Source organism: Ambystoma mexicanum, chromosome 2p (genome assembly GCF_040938575.1).
Source record: "Ambystoma mexicanum isolate Mex_15411 chromosome 2p, UKY_AmexF1_1, whole genome shotgun sequence".
NCBI classification, from domain to species: Eukaryota; Metazoa; Chordata; class Amphibia; order Caudata; family Ambystomatidae; genus Ambystoma; species Ambystoma mexicanum.
Genome location: NC_090923.1, coordinates 277,783,722 through 277,802,555, shown reverse-complemented (window position 1 = coordinate 277,802,555; position 18,834 = coordinate 277,783,722). Strand labels below are relative to the sequence as shown.

Below are 18,834 nucleotides of genomic sequence, written 5' to 3'. Positions count from 1 at the left end.
GAGCCAGACAAGCCAGATTTGGGGTTCCGGTCCAGTCCGTCTTCCGAACCCTGCGCATCACCTTAGAAGAGGTCACAGCAGCGCGAACCAGGCCAGCGCCTCCGTGGGAGTCAGGTGAGCGTTACAGCAATCACCTCCTTTCATAAGACTATTACTCAGTCCCTTAAAGAAGCAACTGAGAACCTGATCAGAGCCAAGGAACAATTGAAAAAGTTTGCAGACAGACATAGAAGAGAGGCCCGGCCATTACCAAGTCGGAGATAAACTATGGTTGGCATCCAAGAATATCCCATTGAAAGAACCTCAGGCCTTCCGTCCAAGGTACCTCGGACCTTATCCCATCAAAGCCATCATTCACCCTGCTGCCATGAAATTGGATTTACCAACCAATATGCAAATCCATCCGGTGTTCCATGTTTCCCTCCTAAAACCAATGAAACCAGATACTCTGATTAAAACACCGCCTGAGATCATAGGAGGAGAACCAAAATATGAAGTCAAAGGCATTCTGGATTCCAAGGTAGTGCGATCAAAACTTTTCTACTTGATCGACTGGGAGGGTTATGGCCCTCAAGATCACACATGGGAATCTGTTCAATTTGTCCATGCACCACGACTAATCAGACAGTTTCATCGTGACAATCCTGCCAAACCAGGACCAGGAAGGGGAACGCCTGTGAGAGAGGCCTTGAGGGGGGAGTGCTGTCATGGCCACAGGACAAGGGCCACTACCTTTATCATCCAAAGGGTCCAAGTGGACCCATCCAAGTGTTATCTGCATACTGTGTCTAGGGCACGTGCTACTTACTCCCCAGCAGGCTCCCCACGTGCATCCAGGCCAGTCGTGACCATTAGGAAACATTGGTGTGTACATGCAGCAGTCTCAGGGAGTGGCAAGGTGGAGCCACAAGGCGGGGTTAAAGGGGAGTGTCTGGGACCAGGCTATTTAAGCCGGGCCCACCCGCATGCAAGCACATTGCGTTAGTCTGCTTTTTGCAGCGTAACGCTTACCGCCGCCTGAAGCGCTCTTACCTGTTTGCAGCTCATCATCTCGCAGCTCATCTCACCAGGTTCCAGTACATCATCTGCAGCCCCCACCTACCTGACTCCAGCCACACCATAGCTTGAAGCGTAGCTTACCAGCACTTCATCTTCAGCGCGCAGCTTACCTGACTCCAGCAACTCCATCGCCGGACGCGCATCTTATCGTCTCTGCAATCCCATCACCTGCAGTGCATCGCATCTTACCCGATTCCCATTGTCATCGGAGTCAGGCGCATCCTCACCTGTTCTGTACGCGGGAGCTCTTCTCCTGACCCAGCATCCTCACGGATCCATCCTTCCAGTAATCGCCAGCAGGTCTTTGGATAGCCGCTCCATGTCTGACGCTGCCAGGCCATCCCTGCAAGAGAAAAGGACACAGAAGGTTAGAGACTGCATAAATATCTTACGCTTGGTTGCGCAACACATAGGCCTTGCGTACAACCTTGAAACCCTGCTTACCTTCTAAGTGGGAACCTCGCAATCCCCTCTGGCACCTTTTGGGCTTGCTTCCAACACCGCGACTCCATGTGGCCATCTTCACACCTATTGGGGAGAGAAAAGACATTACAAGGGTTACGGACAATAATCACTAGAAAAAGACATTGCAAAAGGATACGGACAATAATCATTGTTAATAACACTTACCTTCAAAGTGGTTTGGCCGCAGCCGGTCTGGGCCGCCACGCACACGCACCAATGAAGCAACTAGATCCATCAACGGCACCCCTGCTCATAGGCAGGACAGAGAACTGATCCTCACAAGAAAACAGGTCAGACTATATGGGTAAACGCATGCTCACCTCCTTCTGGAACGAAGGGTTCGAGGGAAATCGCAATCCAACCGCAGCATTCTCACTGTCTCTCGTATTCATTCAGGGGCAGTGCCAGCAACCTGAGCAGCCCACACTACAGCAGCTGGGGAAGGAGGCTGATTCAAGGGAGCCAAGTCCAGGGAGAGCTCCACCGTGCCTCAGCGTCCACGCAGAGACCAGGTGAGCGTTAACACTACCACCCGGAAACGGGCAGGAGTTCCCCTTTCTATGGGGGAGGCACCTCCGGATAAGGAATCCAAGAGGTTGTATGCCCTAGGTAAGTGTGTTACCTCGGCAGCTACATACACCACACGCATAGCGAATAACACCACGCTGCTGGCTAGTTATGCAGACGCACAATGGAACCTTGTACAATAAGGTCTCCAGGAGGTTCCTGAACCCGTTAGGTCCAGGCTGCTAACCATCGTGGCAGAGGGCAGGCAGGTAAATCAGAATATAATCAAGAGCACTCTAGACACTGCTGAGACAGCAGGCAGGTCTCTGGCCCAGGGCACCCTACTCAAGCGGCACGCTTGGCTTTGTAACTCTGGTTTTAAGCCTGAAACACAGGCCGCTCTTATCAACAAACCCATAGAAGAGACCAATCTCTTTGGGAAAGCGGTTGACGATGCCTTGGAGACGGGCAAGAAAGAGCATGAGACCCTTAAGTCCTTCCAATAAATAACTCAGAAACTTTCCCCACAAAAGGGAAATGGTTCTCGTCGGTCCTTTCGAGGGCAGTCCCGTGCAAGTCAGAACAACTACAGCATGGGAAACTATAACCCTGGACAAACGTCAGGAAGGCCAGCCTACTACCCACCTAGGGGTCAGGGACGCGGCAAAGGCAGAGGCCCCAATCCCAGAGGAGCCACAGCCTCTGTTCAGAAATGACCATTAGATCCAGGTCCCCTCCCATGTCACCCCAGTCGGAGGGCGGTTAACATCTTTCCTTACGGCATAGGAGGGGATAACTTCAGACCAGTGGGTCATAAAGACGGTTTCCCACGGGTACTGCATGGAATTCGCCCGCCCACCACAGTTCAGACCACCACGCTCACGGCGCCTCTCACCGGACCATCTGCAGATCCTGAACGAAGAGGTGGAAGCGCTGCTCGGAAAGGACACCATAGAAGCCGTCCCTATTCTTCAGTTAAACAAGGGTATTTATTAAGTGTACTTCCTTGTACCCAAAAGGACCTCACCATGCGCCCTGTTCTAGTCCTGCGCCCAGCAAACAAATTTATAAAAACTCAAATGTTTTGTATGGTAATGCTACAGGAGGTGATCCCACTTCTGAAACGGGGGACCACATGGCAACATTGGATATGTAAGAAGCATACCTTCATATTTCAAGGTTGCCAGCGCACAGGAAATATCTAAGGTTCATGATAGAGGATAGGCATTACCAATTCAAAGTGTTCCCCTTCGGCATCGCCTCAGCGCCAAGGGTGTTTACAAAGGTCCTGGCAGTAGCGGCAGCGCATCTGTGCAGACTGTCCCTCTTGGTTTACCCTTACCTCGACGACTGGCTCATAACAGGGGACTCTTGCGACACATGCTTTTTGAACACCCAGAAGACCGAAGACCTTCTGTTCAGTCTGGGATTCTCCAATAAGAAAAATCCAGTGTAGTCCCCAGTCAAGTAAAACAATTTCTCCGGGCTATAATCCGAACGAAGGACGGCCTCGTCTTCCCCTCCAACGAGAGGGTTCAGAACATGCTTTTTTCAGATCCCTCAATATGTAGCCAGTCGAGAGGTGCAGGCAAGCCATGCGCTTGCTAGGTATGATGGCGTCATGCATATACTTGGTTCCCACGTGCGACTGCGCATGAATCCCATGCAAAAGGGGCTCAACAGCCAGTGGTGTCAGGTCAGCGGACAATGGAAGATCTGATAGTTGTCTCACCAGCCCTCGTTCTCTCTCTGCAGTGGTGGTCGAGGGAAAACCTCTTGAAGGGCAAAACCTTCACCACCCCTGCAGTGGAAGCCACTATTACGACAGACGCATCTCTCACGGGGTAAGAGGGGCTCACCTGCTTCAGCAGACAGTGCATGGAGTGTGGTCCCCACAAGTAGCATCCAACCATATAGATCTACTGGAGCTATTAGCGGTGTTCAAGGCATTGAAAGCCTTTCAAACGTAACTACAAGGGAAGACGGTGATGGTTCTGACAGACCGCACCACAGCCATGTATTACCTGAACAAACAAGGGGGCACACACTCTCCAGGGCTATCCAAGCTGTCCCAAAACATTTGGATGTGGGCTCTCAAACACAACCTTTTTCTGTTGTCCCAACACTTTCCAGGAGAACTCAATCTTCTGGCAGATGTGCTCAGCAGAGATTTCCCACTGTCCATAGAATATGAATGGCGTCTGCACAAAGACATTGTGTTCAACGTCTTCGCAGAATGGGGCTTCCCAGAGATCGACCTGTTCGCAACTCCGGAGAACACCCAATGCAAAGACTACGCCTCCAGGTACCCCCAGAACCGCTCCAAGGGGAACGGTCTCTGGATAACCTGGTCATGGAAATTTGTTTACGCTTTTCCCCCAACTTGTCTACTCAACAATATAGTGCACAAGATGCACCAGGATCCAGTCACCATGATATTGGTAGCTCGCTTGTGGGAGCACCAACCCTGGTTCGCTCATCTGATGGAAATGTCCCTCTCCCCACCAGTAAAACTACCCTGCTCGTACAACATGTTGTCTCAGGACAGGGGGAGACCCTACACCCATGCCCACAAACTCTGAACTTCGCAGCCTGGCTCCTGAGGTCATTGAGTTTGGACACCTTCAGCTCCCTCAGAGATGCATGGACATCCTCAGGGAAGCTAGGAAACCTAACACCGCGCTATTGCTATTCCAGCAAATGGAAACGGTTTGTCATCTGGTGTCATACCAAGGGCGTCAATCCCATCGATTGCTCACCCACACACATAGTGCTGTACCTAACCAATTTGTTAGACTCAGGGTTGGTATTCAATTCCCTAAAGGTTAATGTTGCTGCTCTCTCAGCCTACACCACGCCACAACAGAAGGTGTTGTGGTGGAAAATACAGGTGATTAAAGCTTTTATGTAAGGGGTAAGGAGGATTCAACCCCCCATTTCTCACCCAGCTCCTGGATGGGATCTAAATGTGGTTTTAACCAGACTCATGGGATCTCCCTTTGAGCCAATGCATAAAGCAAGTCTAAAAGACCTTACTTACAAGACAGCCTTCCTAGTGGCTATCACTTTTATTAGCAGGGTTAGCGAAATACAGGTCCTTTCTGTTCTAGACCCTTTTGTTACAGTCCACAGGGATAAGGTAGTTCTGCGCACTCATCTCATGTTTGCGCCTAAATTCATCTCGAAGTTCCATGTGAACCAATCGATCGAACTACCTACCTTTTTCCAGAATCCCACTAGCATGGCTGAAAGAAGCCTGCACACATTAGATGTGCGCACGGCAGTCATGTTCTATCTGGAAAGAACGAAACCTCTGAGAAAAACGAACCAATTTTTCATTTCGGTAGCAGCTGGTCGAGAAGGGCATCCTGTCTCTAAATCATGGTGGATTGTCAAATGCATCACACTGTTACACTCTTGCTAAGAGAAACTGCCCATCAAGCCTAGAGCACACTCTACTCGGGGGCATTGAGGTTTCCATAACATTCATTGCAAATGTTCCCCTAGAGTCCATTTGCAAAGCGGCAACCTGGAGTTCTGTACACACCTTTACAAAACACTTTTGCATAGACACCCATTCTAGGTCTGATTTCTCAGGTGGGACAAGCAGTACTAAGACATCTTTTCTCTACTGTTCCTTCTCACAATCCACCTCCAACTCCGGGTACTGCTCGCTAGTCTATTCACAGCATGTGATTCTAAGCAGTTTAACAAGTATCAGCAGACATGCATTACTCACCGTAATAGCATTTCTGATGATTGTATCTGCTTAGATTCACATGCGCCCTCCCTACATCCCCGCTCAGGGATCAAGGAACATAGACGTCTTACTACTTTCTCTCTTCATGTGCTCACTCACAATAGCCTTGGGCTCCCTCATGGCAGAAAAAAAACATCGGAGGGACCTCGGCGCGTGAGGGATTTTGGGTACACTACACGTCACAGTAGGGATAGTGTTACAGACACGCCTATGCCGACATCCCCTTTCGGTCCCCGAAAGACAAGATGCAATACTCTGTGGTTACCACTGGATGTCGGACCATGTACACAGCATGTGAATCTAAGCGGATAGAATCATCAGAAATGCTATTATCGTGAGTAATGCTAGTCTTCCAGCTGCTTCGGTTGCCAATAGGGAGAATACATCTGACATATTCTTATCTCTGGTGCCTGGAGGATCTCTGGGATTCTCCCTTTTCCGCCCCAGGTGGAATGGTCTCAGTGTGAGGAGCTACTCTGCTACACCACATACCGGGCCCCACATCATATGGGCTCCTAGGTACACACCAGACCTCTCTGGAGGTTCTCCTCATGTCAATTTCTTGTAGGAGTTTTTCTTTGTTCTATTCCAGGATCTCATGCACTCACATCCTATGAGGCTGTATGTTATATGATGCAAGCGGTAGTGCTGCCAGATAAGAACCTGCTTCTATTTTGAGTGCAGTGGGCAATACTCAGAAGCAGTCTGCTGCAGGGGCCATACCTTTGCCTTCTGCAGGCCCATCCCCACCTCAGGCACACCCTAAAGTGCCACTACCACTTATGCAGTCACCGCCACTGCCCATACCTTTGCCGCCTCCGCTGTCCAAGTATACTCTCCTCATCCCTACCACCACTTCCTCCTGTCCCATCCTGTGAGATCTACAAAGGGACCAGGATGCTGCCACTGATTACGTAGATGGTGTCCCTATGTTGGTGTAGTCCTTACACAAGATGTTATGGGCCTTACGGAATACTTTTGAATTGGGCATCTTTATGTAGTAGTCTGCATTGGTCAGTCCAGAGCTAAATGGAAAGAAGGTCCACTGGCTGACCTATACAGACGACATTGTTCTGCTAGAAAGAACAGCTATGGGTTTGCAGCGACCTTTATCCAAAGTGGGTGAATATGCAGAAGTAAATAGCCTCACCATCAATCCCCTCAAATCAAGAATCGTGGTCTCTTGACATCCGAAGAAGATCCACTTTTCGAACTGGTTCTTGGACGGCCAATCAATCCAAAGGGTAGAGGAGGCGAAGTATTTAGGTTACAACATCTATACCTCGCCTGCTCGCCACAAAGTAGAGGCTGATGTGGCCGCAAAAACCTCACAGATTCCCTCACAAATGCTTAAACTGAATAACATTTTACCTGGCAAAAGCGGTTCCTGTAATTCTCTAGGGTTTGGAGGTGAAACCCCATCTTTGGCCTACAAACTGGAGTTTGGTAGAGGAACGACTACGGAAAAAGACCTTGGGTCTCCCCACTTGTACCCCGAGTTGGAGCCTCAGATTCGAACTCGGTCTCAAATCGCTAGAATGCATGGCACACTGGAAACTGGTGTTGTTCTATCGATAAATCATCACTGGGCTGAGCGCCTCTCTATATGGGGACATTAGACACCATCTGCAGCAATCCAGATCCCCTATGCTGTTCGACCTAGAAAGAAGAGTGAACGTGTTGTTAGCGAAAGTAGAATTGGAGGTTGAGACCCTTACAACTAATCCATTGAAGGTCAAGCAAAAGCTAGAAATTGACGATAGGATAGAAACAATCGCAAAAGTAAGAGCGTCTTCACTTGATATCCCCTTCTTCTCGGCGGAAAAACAACTCTGCTTCCTCTCTTACTACCTCATGAAATTTCCAGACAGGGAAATAAGGAACAATTTTCTGAGGATCAGATTAAATTTGGTACACTATGGAGAGGTTTTGGCAAGACGACAAACAAGGAGATAAAGCCATAAAACTGCAATATTTGTGTCATTCCAACAAATCAAACATTGAGACACTTATTGATGGAGTGTGAGGGAACATGGGCACTTCGTCTGATGCATTTCAGGAGATTTGTATCTTGTGAGGAAGGGATTATCGCAGAATATTTTTGGGATAGACTGGTTTCTGGACACAATGTGGCTCTAACAGCTTCGGTAGTTCGGAGCTTAAAACTTTGTAAAATAATCAGATAAATCCTATTGGTCCGGCTATTGTAACTGGCGTAGTTCAGTACACCTACAGTTTAAGATTTCAATTGAAAACAATGTATTTTTTTACTGGATGATTATCATTTATTTCAAGTGGTTGTAACTTTCTTTTTTTTTTTTTTTCCTTGAAATTATATATTATTTTTCCTTTTGTAAAGGTCCATGGCAGAACCATATACAAATAAATAAAAAATTAAAATATACTTTTAGATTCCAGTGTTTGAAACCCCTCAAGAAGTTCAAGGGATCTTGTTCTCGGTCTTGCTGCTACAATGAACAGAAAAGTCAGGCATACATTTCCAGACTTGCGTGTTGGCAGAGGCATGCGTTTTAGGCACGTTAATGGTGAGGCAGTAATGGTTGCTTCTAACTTGAAATTCTGCGGTGGGGGCACTAAGATGCCTGCTCCCTGAGTACCACACAGATTACAGCTCTCGTTTAGTGGAGGCTCAACACATAGCTTAGAACATGATGGAAGCCTTTTGTATCATCATCTTGATACTGCTCCTCTGAACATAGCCATGGGAACCTTTTTCCGAAACATGTGCTTAATAGAGTCCCTTCATTTTATCCTGATGTGCAGGAATGGATTTTAGACTTGCCTTCTAATGGGGTTATAGTCAACCCATATGAGGATGAAGAACTAAGTCTGTGCCCCAACAACAAAGTTTTTGGCAAGCCCCTTAGAAAGACAGCGGCCAAGCCAGTGTCCTTGGGCCAGCAGTGACAGAAATCGGGAGGGTTTTGAGGTTTTTATGACCGGTGTAATTGACTTGAGAGATCACGAAGCCCCCTCGTAAAAAGCAGCCACCCCCTTCCAAAGAGGTTTCTTCTGAAGACCGTCCCTAGGTCAAGACCCCAAATTGTCCAAGTGACGCAAGGATAATATCCATGGCATCCCAGTTCGAGGCAGAGTACGTTATTATCTGAACTGATGGAACTTATTACGCAATGCGTCCTGGGTTTTCTCTCTGGTGTGCAAAAGTGCCAGGGATCAGTCCCGGTCGGTTGGGGCTATGGACACCTCTCAGCCTGGGGTGGGAGACCTACCAAGGTATATGCCAGAGCCAGTCCTTCCCCAGAGACCGGGTATGGGTTTTGGGAGAGTCCTAATCTCTTCCCTGTGCCCATTGTTTTCCAAGAATACCACTTTCTATCAGCCCATACGTGCACAGCGCCATTCTGGCCAATGTCTAACTTTGTGTCTCACAGAACCCACACTACCAGCAGCTGTTGGAACAGAGCAGCCAGCGAAAATACTGAGGAGGTGAGAGTTGAGTGAGCTAGAAGCAGAGGGAACCAGGCATCAGCTCAAATGTAACAGGCGCTACGCGGCCAACTGCAGTTGGAAAATCGTCACTAGAGCAGGTCAGTTGACTCCAAATGCCCAGGCAGAACAGGCACATCTGGGTGCAGAACTTTCAGCAACCCCTTGCTGGCTAAGGAATATTACTTACCTGTGTGGCATCCATGTCATACTGGCATTGTCCAACAGCCAGGAAAGACTCTCAAGAACTGGGACATTGACTATTTAGTGGCCCCATTGCCAAAGACGGGCATACGATAAAGGTCCGGAGGTTAAACCGCTTTTTGGATCGTCTGATACTTGTTGCACATCCTTTCAGGGCAGCAAAGGCAGTGGTTTGCACGGAGAACTAGCTGTGGCGGTGGGCCAATGGAACGGGGAGGATAAAAGGGAGGACAGGTAGCAGAAAGCGCTGGTTTATTTGTGCGTCGTCAAGGGAGGAGTAGGAGGACCAAATGACCAGGCGCAGGGAGGATGGAAGAGAGGAGCGTGGAAGAGACTTATTGCCAGAGTGCTCAAGGTCTGAGGTATTGGTTGGTGGCAGAGAGTGACATTTTTTAAAATGTTTAAACAACTTTGATTGGTTTTCATGTTACACATACACATAATAGCAACAGCTGAATAAGGTAAGAATCATACAGGATCAAACGTTACTTCTTGCAATGTTGATCTTAAACACAAAAAAAAGGAAGACACATTATACTTAACACTATTAAACACCAACTTACCCCCCCCCCCCCACTCTCCCTTCTCCCAGCAATACAGTATATGAATCCCTACTCCACCATTGTGCTAGAGTACATCCGTTTGTGTGGGTCCGTAGGGTGCTTGCTCACCCTCTGTTGCTGGTGTGGCTTGCATGAACAGTGACTGAGTAATCGAGTTCCATGCTACCACATCAGCATTGGTATCTGAGAGGATTACATGTGCCACCCGCCTCCATGCAGATGTTTCTGCCAGTGCCCAATACTTGAGATCCTGCCACCAATCTGCTATATGGGGACCTCTCGGGGACTCCAATGCCATTGCAATTCTGCATTTTGCAAGCAGAAACGCCCAGTCTTTCATTTTAGAAGCCGAACTTGAGTGTTCTGGACGTGTAAACCGGCCCAGCAAGCAGGATGCGGGCACTACTGGGTGTATATTAAGGTTCCCTCCCTTCAATCTGTCCCCTATATCGCCCTGTACTGCCTTATTTTTGGACAGGACCAAACATGTGCAGCATGCCTGCCTCCGGCACCGCACATTTGAGGCAGTTTTCTGCAGCTTGTCTTGGGAATTTGGATATTTTAAGAGGAGTCGGTTACGTCCGGTGCGTTACATACAGTTGTATCCACTGTAATCTCACGTTCCTGGATACCTTCTCGTGGTACCACAGTATGTGCACCCATTGTGTGGCTTGGATCGGGGCTCCCAGGTCTTCCTCCCATCTAGCACGTATGGTCATCTCTGGTGTAGGTCTGCTCGTGAGGAGCAGCTTATACAACCTAGAGATCGTGTGCGTGCCTCCCACAATATCGTACATAGTCTATTTTTGTGTGTTTCTAGTGATTCCCCATGCAAAGGCTATCTACGTGTGATCAAGTTCCTTACAGTACGATGTAGTAGAAATTGTCCATGGTGTAGGCCTGTGTTGGCCACTATCTCTTGGAATGCTGTGAAGGTAGCATCTGTGAGCAGATCCCCTATCATGACTACTCCCTTCGGTTCCCAGTGTGTACGGATACCCTGGCACGCTTGGGTTGTCTGAGACTAGCGAGGCCAGGGGAATCTGCACAGAAAACGTCTTTCATTTTGAGTAATGCCATTGCCCTGTCCCACACTGAGTGCCCAGTGTCACTAGATAAGTGTGGTCACTTACACACGGTTGCTTATTCCACAGTACTTCCTTCAGGAGGATGCGTGGCTCTGCCAGTTGGAGTAGCCCAGTATCTAGAGTGGGTTAATCCGCTAGCCATCCTACCACGAACTGCATTTGCCCTGCTAAGTAATACTGCTCGAAGTGGGCCACCCAAATGCCCCCTTCTTCATTGTCTTTGTACTAATGCCAATGCTATCCTGCATCTACCGTTAGGCCACAAGAATTCCCTGCATAATGTGTCTAAGTTCTTAAAGAAGGCTTTGGGTATATTATATGGGATGTTAACAAAGTAGTGCAGGAGACACGGAAGGGCAACCACTTTCAATAATGCCACTCTACCCATCATGAAAGGGGCAACTTAGTCCTGAACATCATAGAGTTCTTGACCCCCTTTAGGGCTTTTTGTGTATTCTCATGTTCCATGGCGGGTCTTGATATATATGGACTCCTAAATACCGAAACGTGGCAGTGCTCCACTTGAGCGCCAGTACAGGGAGTTTGCTGGGTTGTGTTCTAGCCAACACGGCCAGTGGGAACAGGGACGACTTGTCCATACTGACTGTAATGCCCGAGAACTGAGAGAAGCAGGCCAAGGCCTCGATTATAAGTTGTAGGTTATCCTCCGGGTTTTGCACGTATATGAGCATGGTCCGTATACATAGAGATCAAATCATGTGTCCCTATAACCGTTATACCAGCTGTCATGTATTCCCTCTTCAAATATGCTGCCACTGGTTCCATCACCAAAATGTACAACAGAGGGGATAATGGCCAGCCCTGTTGAGTTCCCTATTTCAGCACCCAGGGCTTCGAGAAGTTCCTGCCCGTCCTGACTCTCGCCACCGGATCTTTTTATATGATTTCTACCCACTGCAAACAGTCTGGACCAAAACCCAGTCTGTGCAAGGTATTTGTATTTTGTTTATTTGTGCAGCGCACCTGCCCAAAGGCATCTGGGCGCATTTCAGTCAAGAATATAGTTGCATAGATATACAGATGATGCATATATATCACATTTTACATACTGAATTACATACAGTCAATATTTTACAGTAGTGTTCGGCATTATGGCATGGCATAAATATACAGATGATGCACATATATCATATAATACATACCTATTTACATACAGTGGACATTTACAGTGGTGTTCGGCATGTTAACATGTCAAAGACCGCAGGCAACAGCGTAAATTATGAGCAGAGTGTTTGGTGTAGGCTTTAGCAGTTCTGCGCTAAAGCCCAAGTTTTAGCTTTACTTCTAAAGGAGTGGAATGATACTGATCTGAGTGGGTTTAGTAGTAAATTCCACAGCTTGGTGGCAAACACCGGGAAACTGCAACCCCCTGCTTTGTGCAGCTAGGTGGCGTGTAGCCAATCCCACTTAATGGAGTCAAATGCTTTTATGGCGTCCAGAGCAGCAATAGCGCACAGTGTATTCCAGGAGGTCGTACTGTACATGATATGGTGAAGTCGCCTTAGGTATACAATCAACAAAAGGAAGGTCGCTATCATCCACTAAAACCATGTGTACCCTAACTTAAAGCCAAAGGACCCCTGTTCACAACCTCTGAAACAAATGTGTTGCAAAACATTGTGGTCAACAAGGATGTTTCTTATTTCAACACATCGACATTTTATTATTTCATCAAAGCACAAGTTTTAAAACCACTTGCTGGTTATATCAAAACATTAAAAACATATAGACGCATATCATTGCAATTCAATAAAGCATTCTACTTCTCCAGCATGGGGTCTGGCATGGATTCACATGCTCATGAATATTCCCCGTCGTCAGGCTGGGAATCTTCGGTATAGAAAAAAATCAGTATCAGTTACGTTTCTGATCGGTCTTTCTTAGTAACCAATCACTGGTCTCTGGGTCATACTGCCCCCAGCCAATGACTGCCCTCTCCCTAAACCCCTCCCCTGGCAGCCCTCCTCAGATTTTTACCACACGTTCAAGTGTTGGGAGTCCTCGTGCTTTAGCTCTCAAGCTTTTACTGCGTGTTGCGTTTTTTCAAAGAGTTTAATCTCATTTTTTCGGTCAATCGTGCCTCAAGCTCCACCGTTTCTACTTCCGATCAACGGGAACCCGTTTTGGAATTTTCCTACGCCCCTCAAGGCCGAAGTTTTCGTCGAAGTTTCTCTTCTCAGAGGATCCAGAAGATCTGAGACCTACCTCGTGGACATGGCCCAGGACAAGGGAAGTTTGACACCCGGATCCAAGCTGTTCAGGAACTGCCCTGGATGCGGATTACAGAACGTTTACAAGGAGGATGAGCATTCAGGAGGACAAAACGCACGTGGAAAAGGACTATGCGTTTTGCAAGAACCTGTCGGAACGGACCATGAGGGACCACCGGTCCCGACTCGCAAGCTGGCTGGAGAAGGGCCCAGCAGGTGAAAAGAAGAAGTCCGAGCGGTCTTCTAAGTCCCGTGAGGGCGCCCCAGCGACGGGGGCCCAACAAAAGGCAAAGCACCGCAAGTCCGCGGGCACCGGGAGCGCCAAAGGGTCGGGCTCTTTGGCTGCCAGGCAGGGCGCGCTTTCACCGACGCCATCCACCGTGACCCAATGCTCTGGCTTGGAGAAGAGGCAATCCGAGAACCCGGGTAAGCTTCTGGAGAGATCCCGGTCGATCTCGAAGGAACCAGCCGAGGGTGAGCGAGACAGTGACCCTCCCCCCAAGGTGAAGGCCCCAACCGCACCAAAGGTGGTGAAGGCCTTGATTCACCCGGTTAAGGCCTCTATAGAGGGAGTCGTGGCGACCCTGGCAAAGCCTGTGGAGGCTACCCCAGTGGAGGCGACCTCGGGACCCAGAGTTCCCCTTCCTCTGCGGAGGGAATCCTCTTTCCAACCCATCGACAAGACCCCCGTCAAGGCCCAGTTGGAAAAACAAGGGGGGGGACCGATGGCCATTACGGACACGGATACAGCCTCTGAGGAAGAGCTGGTTGAAGTCGTGAAAGACCTCAACAAGAGGTTCGAGAAGGTTCGATCCCAGGGGAGAAATCCTCAGGAAGTGATCGTGGAGAGCGACGGCGGCGACGACGAGGCCCCAGTGGAGGAGCAGCCATCTCGTCCGACGCAGCCTATGCCAGAGCCGCAGGACAGCTCAGCAGCCATTTTGATGGCAATCCAAACCTTATGCACGGAGATGAGGACCAGGTTGCCGCTAACCCCGACCGGCGAGCCGATGGACCCGGGCCCGTCAGGAAGCCCTCCAAACAAGCGGAGGCGAATTCATCCTCCCCCACGTTTCCAGCCCATAGAGCCGTCCTCTCCCTCTCCGGAGCCCAGAGACGAGACGGCGACGGATTCGGCGACGGGGACGGATGACAACGGCGGTGACGACGGATTGGACCTTCCATCACCACCCCCTCGGGCCTCTCCGCCCGATGAAATTGGCTTCTTCCATGCCATGGTTGCCAGGGAATCCGAGCTATTCCAGCTCTGCCCGAGAAATAGGAGGGATTCCTCTACCAACGGCGGGAGGCCAAGAGAAAGAGGGTCCTCGTGGTACCGTTGCTCGACGATATCTGGGACGAGGGGCTTGCGGTCCTGAAGAACCAGTCTACGGCGCCTGCCAAGAGGGATCGGTACGAGAAGAAGTACCGGGTCCCGGATTCTGCCCCACTATGCCTCAGGGCCCAGCCAACCCTGTATTCGGTCGTCGCTGCGGCGGCCAAGAAGAAAGCTGCGGGGGCGACGGCCTCGACTTCCACCTCCCCACCGGACGGCGAGGGAAAGAAGCTGGATGCCATGGGGCGACGAGTCATCTCGTCGGCGGTGGCAGCAATCAAGACGGCCAACACCCTAGCGATCGTGGCCCGCTACGACAGGGAGCTGTGGTACAAGATCGCTCCTCTGTTGGACTTCCTACCAGACAAGAGGGCTGAGGCCCTGGAGATTCTGCAGGAAGGAGAAGTGGCGTTGGATCACGCCATAATGGTGGCCATATACATCACTGATACCGGTTTCCGCCAGTTGGGCAACAGTGTTTGCCTTTGATGTCGGGGATGGCTCAAGGCAACGGATTTCCGCCAGGACGTGCAGACCAGAGTTTTGGACATGCCCTTCGACGGGAACAACCTGTTTGGGAAAACAGTGGAAGAATCTCTTCGGGCCATTAAAGCCGACACAGAGACGGCACGAGCCTTGGGAGTCTTGCAGCAACGACGACCGCCCTTTCGGAACGCCGGAGGCAAGCAAGGTGCCTCCAAAGGATTTGGCGGTGGCGTCCGACGTACCGCCAGGCAGCCCGCTCCTCGTCTCAAAAGAAGCCTACAGAGGGCGCGGCAAGTCAGGAGGATCCCATCGCCGTCGCCAGGGAGGCCAAGGTGGCAAGGCCACCTCCAAACAGGACTGAACCGGCCGTAGTGTCGGGCCCCCACCGAAGCATCCCGGTGGTAGGCCGGCTGGTGAGCTTCGTCAGCATGTGAGAGTCCATCTCCACCGACCGTTGGGTGCTGGATGCCCTGTCCCACGGGCACACTCTCGAATTTCTAAAGAAGTGCCCCCACATTCCTCCCGTGGCCAGGAAGGAAAATCACGTCCCTCAACTGCTACTAGAAGTAAGGGCGATGCTCAAAGGTGCCATCGAGCTTGTCCCGAAGAGGCTCGGGGCTCCGGAGTATACTCAAGATACTTCCTCGTCAGAAAGAAGTCAGGCGGTTGGCGCCCCATCCTGGACCTGCGTCGGCTAAAAAGATACATCAAGGCCCAGAAGTTCCGGATGGTCACTCTCCAGCACGTGCTGGGACAGCTGGAGGCAGGCGACTTCCTATCGTCGATGGACCTGGAGGACGCTTACTTCCACATCCCCATTCGAAAAGGACACCAAAGGGTCCTCAGATTCGTAGTCCAAAGACGGCAATACCAATTCAAGGCCCTGCCCTTCGGATTGAAGTCGATGCCCAGGGTTTTTACCAAGTGCCTAGCACCAGTGGCAGCGCGGCTGCTCCTGCAGGGGATCCATTTCTACCTTACCTGGACGACTGGCTCATCCGGGCAAGAACAAGGGAGCTCGCCGTCGAGCACACAGCAAGGACTGTCCAACTGCTCCAGGATCTGGGATTCTCCATCAACTTCCCAAAAACCCACTTAGTTCCATCGCAGGTCGCACTGTTTCTGGGAGCCATGCTCGATACGGTGGCGCAACTGGCGTCTCCGTCGGAAGAAAGGACGAAAGCCATCCTGGGCAAGGTGCAGCGGCTGATGGCCACGGACGTGGCCAGAATGAGATCCATCAAGTCCCTCCTCGGCATGATGTCCTCTTGCATCTTCCTGGTGCGCCTTTGCAGGCTACGGATGCGCCCTCTACAGGAGTTTCTCGACGCCCGTTGGATACAGTCAGCAGGCAGCTTCGAAGACAAGATCCCTCTCAACGAGATCTTCCGCCAAGCTATCCGGTGGTGGGGCGCTTGCGCGCACCTTTGCGGCGGGCACAGACTTTCAGACCCCAGCTCATGAGGAAACGGTGACGACGGATGCCTCCCTGGAAGGATGGGGAGCGCACACCTGAAACCTACACGCGAGAGGCCTTTGGCTCCCCGAGGAGAGATCACTCCACATCAACATCCTGGAGCTCCGAGCAGTGTTCTGGGCTCTCCAGTCTCTTCTCACTTCCCTCGGGCAATGTGGTGAGGATCTTCACCGACAACACCACCACGATGTTCTACATACGGAAGCAGGGACTAACCAGGTCCCCGGCCCTATCCAAGGAGGCCCAGGAGCTGTGGCATTGGGCAGTAGCCCAGGGGATGTTTCTGGTGCCCTGCCACCTGGCAGGGATAAAGAACACCATTGCCGACTCGCTGAGCAGGGAGCTGCGCTCATGCCACGAGTGGGAATTTCGTCGAGACCAAGTGGATCGACTCTTCCGACAATGGGGCAAACCCTGTATCGACCTGTTCGCAACGGCAAGGTTCACCAGCAGGTTTCCCCATCCGAGGAGCATGGGCGATGCTTTCCCCTTCCCCTGGGACGGCCTGTTCCTGTATGCGTTCCCTCCGTTGCCGTTGCTACTGCGACTCGTCAACCAACTCAAGAGGTCCCGGTGCAGGATGATGCTCGTCGCACCGGCGTGGCCGAGACAGATCTGGTTCCCGGACATTCTGGACTTGTCAGCGTCCCCCCCAATCAAGCTACCGACGGACGCAGATCTTCTCTCCAGAGAAGGAGGCGCCATCCTCCATCACGACCCGAAGTCGCTGAACTTGCAGGCTTGGCCCCTGGAGCACTAGAGTCTGGAGGGTACGATATCCCGGCAGATTGCAAAGAGGTACTTGCAAAGGCCAGGGCGTCCTCGACTCTCAAGTGCTACAGACACAAGTGGAAGAGGTTCTCTGTCTGGTGCCGTGCACAGAAGATTAACCCATCTGCGGATTACGGCCCCTCAAGTGCTGCCGTACTTACTGTCGCTGGCCAAGGCAGGGCTGGCTCATGCCTCCATCAAAATACATCTGTTGGCGATCTCCCGCTACACCAGAACTATAAAGCAAGAAATTGTGCTGCTTTTTTTTATCCTGATGCAGAAATTGAATCTTGCCGTCTGTAGGGCACTGATGACTACACCTCCAGGAGAAATGGGAGCTATTTAGCTCCTGCTTTTAGCCAAGAAGAGCCTGGTTAGATTGACACCAACATCTACCATGAGCTACATTTGGCTCCCATGGCCAACTGATGGCGAACAAACATACCTACTTGAATTTAACTCTGTGCATTTGGGACAATTAATGAATATTATTCTAGATTGAAAGGCATCATAAATAATGGCCAGAATGATAAGTACACATCCTGTGTGGAAGTTACATTAGCGGAATGCTATATACTAGCTCCTTGTTCCCCAGTGTTGGCTCCGGTTCTGGTTAATGCTGGACCCCAGGTGCTGCTTTAGATCCCGCTCATCCAATATTTCTCTATGTAGCATCATGCTTTAAAACACATGGTCATGGACATCACACAAGTATCAAGTACTCAAGGGGCTCTGTCCGTTGCTACATACCTACTTGATGGAATCTAATGCTTGCGTCACGACATTCGTTGTACTGTTGTGTACTAATGCTTTAGTATTCTAATACTATTTATTTCTTCTGGACAGGTTTTTTGGGACAGGATTTTGATTGGGCAGATTATCTCAAACAGTGTGGTGCAGAAGCTGCTCCCCAAAGTTGCTTTTATTCGGTGAGTGTCATTTTTTAATGAAAGTGCCTGTACCTTTAATTGTCTAAGCACTTGCCCAATCCAGTGAATAAACGTACTAAATTCTTCTAGTTGGCGAAATAAGTAAAGTAAATGTTTCTGCACAAATCCTTGTGTGATGCTTGATTCTCCCCACTTATACAATTAGCAGTCAGTGCGTGATGCAGAAGTGGATCATTCAATCTGCAGTGTTAATGGTCCTCCGCCTATGAAGTACCTTTATGAAGGGTAAACAAACACTGAACAAAAAAAAAGTGATTGCATTAAATGCAAAACCAACCAAGAGAAGCATGGTGGTTGGAGGGTGTGACGTTGCAGAGGGTCTTGCGTGTAATCAACAATTTTGGAAATGTCAAGTGAATATGTAGGCGGGTATTTGGGTGTTAAGCCAGAATTCCTATTTTTGGGATTCAAGTGCCACAGTTTAAGGCATCCCAACTGTTTGCTCCACCCCTTATGTTGTATTGGTTCC

General features: G+C 50.0%; 1 protein-coding gene across 3 annotated transcripts in view; it reads left to right on the top strand.

The window, feature by feature from the left end:
• Nucleotides 1–18,834, top strand: part of SFMBT1 (Scm like with four mbt domains 1) — a 1,637,826-nt gene that overhangs the window by 886,196 nt on the left and 732,796 nt on the right. For all 3 annotated transcript variants that reach the window (XM_069643544.1, XM_069643545.1, XM_069643546.1), the window contains exon 10: nucleotides 18,262–18,344. In XM_069643544.1, coding sequence (XP_069499645.1) covers nucleotides 18,262–18,344 — 83 coding nt within the window. The remainder of the gene's footprint in view (nucleotides 1–18,261; nucleotides 18,345–18,834) is intronic.